The sequence below is a fragment of the Vicia villosa genome, linkage group LG2, assembly GCF_029867415.1.
Source record: "Vicia villosa cultivar HV-30 ecotype Madison, WI linkage group LG2, Vvil1.0, whole genome shotgun sequence".
NCBI lineage: Eukaryota > Viridiplantae > Streptophyta > Magnoliopsida > Fabales > Fabaceae > Vicia > Vicia villosa.
This window is the reverse complement of record NC_081181.1, coordinates 180,079,445-180,088,117: the sequence shown is the minus strand read 5'-3', so window position 1 is coordinate 180,088,117 and position 8,673 is coordinate 180,079,445. Positions and strand designations below refer to the sequence as shown.

The window sequence follows — 8,673 nt, the reverse complement described above, 5'->3', positions numbered from 1 at the left end:
ATCACAAAACATATACTTTTAGATAATATTAAATAAGTCAAAATAGTGTATATTTTCTCACATGATCATTTGTTTAATTTCCTGAAATGCTTATTGCAATTTGATTTTATATTTGGAGAAAAAATCATAAAAGAAATTCCAACCATGCAATAAGTTTTCTTGCCTACGAAAAGGACAGACTGCCTTTGAATTTTTCCCTGGCAAACAAGGCACTTGGTAAATTCGGTGAGCACTATATATAAAGAGAGAACACATGTAATACATATACATATACTATAATATATACTACATTTTCCAATTAGTTCAAACTTCAAACAAAGAAATGGCATTGGCTCCTATTGATCCATTAACCTTTGTGGTTCATCTACTTGCAATTGCTGGCATTGTTATGGTTTTGGTTTGGACCATACACTTTGGAGGTGGCTTTGCTTGGAATTCTTCCAACAAATCTCTCATCTTCAATGTATATGTTTTTTATTTTCTTTCATTTCTAATTTTGTTTTCCCCTTTTTAAGTAACTAGATTCGAGTGAAACCAAACTCATTTCAAAAATAATATTTGGAATCCGAATTTTGAAAATGAAAAATTTTTGATTTGAGGGAGAGACTTCACTTAAAATGTCTAGTCCTATTTTTGTATAACAGATTAATTATTGACAAAGTTGACGAAAATTAATAACATGATTAAATAAATAATTAATTACTACTAAGTTTTTTAATTATGTATAATTATATTTTAAATATAAAAATGACTGGATAATGAATTCCTTTAATTTTGTGTTACTTTTTCTTGATACAGAATCATCCTGTTCTTATGCTAATTGGATTAATAATTATAGGAGGTGAAGGTAATGAACATATTTCATAAAATGCTATATAAAAATATTTCTCATTCTATTTTCTCACTTTGAACTTAAATAAATTTACTTTTTTTGTTGTTGGTATTTGCAGCTATTATAAGTTATAAATCACTTCCTTTAAAAAAGGAAATCAAGAAATTAATACACCTTGTTCTACATGGCATTGCACTAATACTTGGAATAGTTGGAATTTATGCTGCTTTCAAGTTTCATAATGAAAGTGGAATTGACAATCTCTATAGCTTACATTCTTGGCTTGGAATTGGTGTTATTGTCCTCTATGGAATTCAGGTAAATTATTTACACATTTTGACAGGACGATACTAATAATAATTTTAAAAAATAAAAAAATTAAACGTAATTATAAGTATCGGTGCAGATGTCCATGACACGAACAGAGACACACTATCATTCATCTATATTTCAAAATTTTCTAATAATATTTTGATACATACACAGTGGATATTTGGATTTTTGATGTTTTTCTATCCTGGAGGGACATCAACCCTAAGAAGCAACTCAGTTCCTTGGCACGTTCTATTTGGGATGATTGTTTATATTTTGGCTGTTGCAACTGCTTCTCTTGGATTTTTGGAAGAGCTCACTTTTCAAGAGATTTTTGGATTGCCAAAATATGGTTCTGAGGCACTACTTGTTAATTTTACTGCCATTGTCACAATTTTATATGGTGCATTTGTTGTATTATCTACTGTTTCACAAACTCCTTCTGCTGATGATAACTATGCACCTTTATAGATTCCTTTTTGTCTCTCTCATTTTGTAATTTGGAAGTAACAAAAAAGATGTCACTATGAAAAGTTATGCCTATTTAATGGAAATAAGGTGTCTTTTCATATTTTCTATTATTTTCTATGACTAAGTATCATATATAAAGATCAAAATTTTCCGCATCGAAGGAGACCTATTATGTTCTGATCATTATTGTTTTACTAATAGAACATTAGAAATGTAAAATTGTTGTATGAATAGAGACTATTTTAGAGAACATTAGATATATAACTAGACACAAACTCATTGTTATTAAAGGTTCGTGGGTTATCTTGTGAAAAAGCTCAAGTGAGATTTATTAGTAGAATTCTCAAAAAAAAAAAACTTTTGGGGACAAGAGAAGGCCAAAATATTATGCCGAATATGTATAAATCTATAGTACATTCTCTCTATTCTTTCTCTTTTTATTAGCTTATGTTAGTTCCTCTACGCATCTCTCTTTATCTCAATTTTTCTTCTATATTTGTGCTTTCAAATCTTTGGTTGCTTACAAATTAAATATAATTGTTTTAAAAACAAATATATTATAAAAAACAATGATTTTCAAACTAACACAATTCAACCCCACCCTCTCTTAAGTTTAAGTATACTTGATCAACAAAATCTTTCATTCTTAGCCAATTTTTTTTAATATAAAGGAGTGCATAAGCCACAATTTTTTTTTAACTATCTACTATTTTATCTCATTCAATTATATGTTTTATTTACTAGATATTTTCATAGTGCTAATAGAGTGAAAAGTTTTAATCGAGAGTAATGTTTTTCAGTTACCATGCTGAATTTGTGTATTTAAGACCTTAGTCCTCTTGTGTTGTTGTGATAGATTTGAAGGTTGCAAACTAAACTTTTAAAATTTTGATGTAATATTGATGGACTAAAATTACGTAAAAATTTAAGTTATTGATAGTGGAAATCTCAAGATGAGACTCTTAGGAACTAAAGTAGGTCACATATTTTAACGCCTAACCAAGATAGTTTCTGGTGTGATCTCTCTTACCATATCTCTTTATTTTTCTATCATTTATCTTTTTCGCTGCTTAATCTCTACTTCAACCGTCTTCTTAAAATATCAACTTAAAATTACTCATTTTTCTAAAGTAATTTTAAAACCAAATACCGAATTACCTCCCCCTCCTCCTCTTTGTATTTGGAGTTGTTTGTTCAACAAATGGCAAAAGAGTCTAACTTCTGTTATAAATAGTTTTGAGAGGTAGGAACGACTTCAAAAAACAGACTCTCATCCTTTAATAGAGAGGGGTAGGCTTATTAGAAAGAGAATATGAGAATCTTTATAGAGGGGAAGAATTATGATATTTAAAATGCTGTAAAAAAATGGTCTCTTTCATTCAAAACTCTTCTTCCCTTTCTTCTCCTTCATATGAAAATTCTAGTGAATTTATCATATGTGAAAAATGTAACCTTTTAAAAATTAATAATGAAGATTTACATAACACACTTTATAAATTTACCAAAGGGAGAGATAACTTGAATCTCATTCTAGGTAATCAAAAAGCAACTTATAATAAAGACGATATAGGTTATTAACCTAAAAACAATTCAAAAAAATTTAGTAACGCATGTCAGGAAAACAGAACCTTTGAATGCAATATGCTTAATTTTAACTACTATAATAAAAATAGTCATGTTGCTCTATTCTATTTTATTAGAAAAAGTCATAAAAGTAAAAATATTTATTCTCCTTCTTATTTCTTTACAAAATACCATAAAAATAAAATGAGAAATATTTTTACTTCGTGTTACTTCTATAATCATAATCATGATTGAAAATCTAGAGATAATATGCATTCCATTAATGCAAGAGAACTAAAAAGGTTTGGGTGCCAAAGGTCAAATTAAATTGTGGTGCAATTTTGCTTAACAGCTCGAATTCAAAATGTCATATTGATAGTTCTTGTTCAAATTATATAACCAAATATATAAATATTCTTTTTTTACTTTACTTCAAAGAAAGGAGAATCACCTTCTTATGGTAACAACAAAGGTAAATCTATTGGATATGCGACTATTGATAAGAGCCCTAATCCTACCGTTCAGTTATTTGATAAATGAAAATTTACAAAACAATTTACTTAAGTATTAAATAATTGTGTGACAAAGATAATGAAGTATGACCTAAATTATTCTATTCGTAAGGTCTCTTAAACCTGTAAATAAATTTCTTCAAGTAAAACCTTTTTCGAAATCATAAAAGATTATGACAATAGAAGAATTCATACATGTTACCTTTGATGAACAAACCACATATCTTTGTAGAGGTGGGATTATTTGTGTGTGCATATATTCCAAAAGAAATGCTCTTAGTTGATAAATATGAATAAAAACTCAAAAGAGGAAGGCATTAAAAAATAAATCAGCTTTAGGAACGTGAAATGCAAAAATAAATCTAAAGCTCGATGTCAATAAAGATGAAGAAGGCCAACAAGAATTTCACTTAATCAAACGGTCTCCATGTTTGATACTTCCAACTAGGGGAAAAGTATGATCTTATGTCCTACTTAAATTTGCATCTTGTTATACTTAGTTTTTCTACTTTTTTTTATCAGGTAGCCCATCCCTTTTATATGGGTTATTTTTATGTTTTATGTATTATTTATTATTTATCTGTTTCTTTTTCTTCTTCATTTCCTTTCTTATTGATAATGACAAAGATGAGAAGTATATTCACATAGAGAGTATAGTACGCTCTCTCTATCTTTGGAGTGGGGGAGCTAACTAAACTATTTTGCTCATCTTTTGTTTTCTATTTTACCACCACTTTGAGAGATGTGGGATCGTCATAAAAAAGGGGAACTAAATGGTTCTATGTGTTATGCAGGTTATACTATTTTGAAAAAAACTTTTACCTCGGTTTGGAGAGTGATCTTACCTCGGATGGGGGTCATAGGTAACGAAGGACGTTATGGAAAGTGTGCCACTATTCCCCCTCATGCCATTGGTCGAGGTGAAAAATTGAACAACACAACACTTTTCCCCTTGGTTAGGAGGTTAACCAAAGGGAAATATCTAACTTTTTAAATTGGTTGGCCTCTGAATCGAGGTGAAACCTCTCACTTTTCTTCTCGATTAGTACCTTTAAATGAGATGATATAGGTTAAGGGGATCAGTTTTCACATTGGTTAGGACTGCCAACCGATGTAAAGTCCCTTGTATTTAAAAAAAATTAAAAATTAATTTTACATATTTTTATATAGCTAATATTTCTGTAAAATAGAACCATTATGATACTTTTTGTACCATATATTTAATGGCTACAAGGCCAAAACGTAAACTATACATTACATCAAAAGTAAAATGACACATACTTTGAACCATATATTTAAACATATATAACTCAAACATATTAATGGTTCAATTGAATATATAGATTCATTTTTTACAACAAAACTCAAACATATCAATGGAACTCATAAAACTCAAGGAAGAAACTTGCCCAACGTAAACAGACGTACATCATCTAAGTCTTCTTCTATAAGTGGCCAGTATCCATTTGTTAATCACCTATAAGTTGAACGAAATGTTAAAAACAATTAGACTAATAACATATTATCTATAAATATTAAGAAAAAATAATAATAAATTATGGATAAAAATAAAAAATATTTACTCCATATCCCTTTTTGATGATATGTGGATCATCAAAATTATTTTCTTCATATGAAATATGTGGATCTATGTGCTTGCAGGTATGAAGCTGAAGATCATTTATTAAGTTTTGACGACGAAAACTCCAATGACTATTGAAGTTAATTGTAATGACTTTCACATTTTCTGATGATGGTGACCAAACTTGGAGACATCTATCTCAAGCCTCGTCTAGTAGAAGACTCAAGATTATAATGAAGTGCTTGTATGATCTCGATGTATCTAGCAAAGGATCTTGAAAGCCTCAGGGTTGTGAAAGTGTGAAAGTTCGTCTGGTCGTGTCTCTCTGAGTGACTAGAGTTTTGTAAAAGTTGAAAAGTAACTCCTAAAATACCAAGAAAACTCACACACATACACACACATAAGGGTGGCAAAACGGGTCTGGCTTGTTGGGCATGCCCATTTTCCTCGCACTTTTGTGCGGAGTGGACAAAGGTTTTAGGCCATCACCCTCTAGTGTGACCGCCTCGTCCCGTTTTTTATGCGGGCTTTTACGGGCATGAGCATTAACATAAATTTTGCATCTTTAGGCTTTAAAAGTGAAGTGCCCGCGGGATTAGCCCGCCCCACCCTCATTTTTTTGCGGGGCGGGCCAAGGTTTTAGGCCCGCACCCTCAACTATGACCGCCCCACCCCGTTTTCTTGAGGGCTTTTGCGGGGATGGCATGCCCGTTTGTCACCCCTACACACACTTAAAATCTCTTTTATCTCTTAAAAAATATTTTGAAGGACGACCCAAGTGATTAAGAAACTATATGCTTTCTTTTAAAGGTTTTGTTAACTACCCAATCGATTGAGGGCTTAAGTCAATCGATTGGAAATACTTTTTTGAACTGCCCAATCGATTGGAAGAAGCCTAAAATATTAAGTAATCGATTATGAAAGTGTCTTAAAGACTTCCAACGGATCTCCATCCAAACTTTTCAAAATGGGTTTGAACAATCGATTGTTTTGAATATCCAAATGATTAGGCTCAGAAACCAATAGATTGGAACTTTAATTTCTCCCATGGATCCTTTCCTTTTTTGGATTTTCCTTCTCCTATATAAATGAGGGTCTACTCCTCCTAATTTCACACCAATATCTGAAGCTTTATATTTTCTTTCACTTAAAGTTGTCTTGGTGCTTTTGTGAGGAAGAAATTGTATTGGTTAAATCACATTGATCGGTAACCAAGGGAGTATGTGTTGGGAGGAAATTCATAAACGCAACAGAATAATTCAACAACATAATCTCTCACAAATACCAAATGCAACGACAATAAACAAAATACACCAAACAACACAACACAGTTTTAACGTGGAAAAACTTTCGTTAACTAGGAGTAAAAACCACGAGACTCGTAGGCCACTTAATATCTCCACTATAATCAACAATGGGTACAATCAAGGTTCTCTCTAACACTAGTTAAAGGCATACATAAACATCATCAAGATCTACAATCGATCTTGGAATACAACAAGAATCAAGAGAGAGAATCAACCCAAAAAACATCTAGAAATTTGCACCTCACAGATCGACTCAACAAACAGACTTAGAAATATCAAAATCCAATCTCCACCGTTCAGAATGTACTCCTATGAGTCATGAACACTGTGACAAAATTTCAGGACGATCCAACTATTGAATTGTGCGCTAGCTCCGATCTCGTGGGACTTATCTGTGCTGAAATGGGGTTGCGGGATTTTCACTCTTCTCTCTACTTTTCTTTTGTTGTTTCTCACACAATGATTAATGACCTAATTCAATTTGTTGGATAATAACAAAGGCTTACACACACATGGGCTACTAAACCACATTCATGTGGGTCACTCCAAATATGAGGGATAGCCCAATAGTATGTTGTATTTTTTTAAAATCAAATAAAACATGCCATGCCTTGGTTTACATAAAATATATTATTTGGTGTAATGTTAAAGTCTTCTAAGGTTGTGATAATGACAAATGAACAAGAAAAAGTTAAATCACAAATATCATTAGTCAAGAAGTAAGCTAAAAACAAAGTATCAAATTTCCTTTATAAAAAAATTAAAAAGAGTTAAATCAATCAAACAAATGGAACTCAAATTGTCGTGAAAGCATGTATGATTTTGTGCTTAATGTCTTAATTTTGTATTTGATTAGTTATATGTAAAATAAAAAAGAGTAAGTCTTGAATTATTAAGAAAATGCCCACACTTACTTAAAATGATTTGCAAAACTTTGTCTTTTGTCAAAACCTTCTTAAAATTGTTGCTTCCCAATGTCTAATCAACAATGGGTGTTGTTTATAATTGATTATACAACGAGAATTCAGCCTATAATCGCTTATGATCATATCTAATTGATTTTATAATTAAGACTACTCTATAATCTATTAAGGAAGTTACTTAACAAAACTTTCATTTTTTACTATGTCTAGTTTATTAGGACTTTGTATAATAGATTAAAACGACTCTCTAATCCGTTAGAGCGGATCTAGACCAAAAACATTTTCTTTATGAGTCAATTTTTTTAGGTTAATATCACTTTCTCCCCCTATAATGTAGGCGATTTTCGCTTTATCCCTACAATATTTTTTTTGGATTATTCCTTTGTAATATTTTTTTTGGATCCCCCTAAGCGTACAAATTAAACATTGAATCTGGGGGTAAATAAAAAATATATATTATAGGGGGTAATTTATGCACTTAGAGGGTAAAAGATATATATGTTAACATTTCAAGGGGGTGATCCAATTTTTTTTACAGGGGAGTAAAGCGAATTTCGCCTATATTATAGGAAGTATTGTATATTTAACCCATTTTTTTTATAAAGGAGTGTCTTGCTCACTTCCAAATTACGAATTTTATGAACTATTTTTTTTCTATCTCACGCATTCTATTATTAGTTTTATTTTGTAAAAATTGCCTTAGTGCTGAAAGAGAAAAACTTCATACGAAAGTTATGTTTTTCTATTAGTATGCTCATTTTGAGTATTAAAGAGCTTAGTTTGTTTGTGTTGTTGTAATAGACTTGAAAGTTTTAAGTTAAACTTGTAAAAAGTTTAGTGTAAGGTTGTTGGGTTGAACTTATGCAAAAGTTTAAATGTTGACTTGAACCGAACTAACTTGAAATTTGCACTCCATTTAAACATTCGTTGATCTAACCATCACTACACCACCGCCTAGCCATCGTGAAAAATCGACCAGCTTTCCAAACCGTCAACATCTACTTTTTAACAATTGTAATTTTTGATAGTGTTAAAATCTAATTTTTCTTCTAGAAACATATTTTCCTTCTCTTCTTATTTAAGATAATAATGTTGGGACATACTTATACATATGTTGAACACTAGAATAATAGAAAAATAAAATTTATCCAATGTTTTTTTCAAGTACTAA

The 8,673-nt window shown here is 30.8% G+C and overlaps 1 protein-coding gene across 1 annotated transcript; it reads left to right on the top strand.

Annotated features, from left to right (window-relative positions):
* The first annotated feature begins 285 nt into the window (after nt 1-285).
* LOC131647575 (transmembrane ascorbate ferrireductase 1-like) lies at nt 286-1,792 on the top strand. The gene is made up of 4 exons (XM_058917457.1): nt 286-463; nt 799-847; nt 951-1,150; nt 1,319-1,792. The coding sequence occupies exons 1-4, from the start codon at nt 323-325 to the stop codon at nt 1,613-1,615; spliced, it is 687 nt and encodes a 228-aa protein (XP_058773440.1). The 5' UTR covers nt 286-322; the 3' UTR covers nt 1,616-1,792.
* Nucleotides 1,793-8,673: the final 6,881 nt, after the last annotated feature.

Excerpts from the sequence above, each read along its gene's own strand:
- LOC131647575 (XM_058917457.1), top strand. The coding sequence starts at position 323 with ATGGCATTGGCTCCTATTGATCCATTAACCTTTGTGGTTCATCTACTT. Across the intron at positions 464-798 it reads ACAAATCTCTCATCTTCAAT|AATCATCCTGTTCTTATGCT; the intron begins GTATATGTTTTT and ends TTCTTGATACAG. Across the intron at positions 848-950 it reads AATAATTATAGGAGGTGAAG|CTATTATAAGTTATAAATCA; the intron begins GTAATGAACATA and ends TGGTATTTGCAG.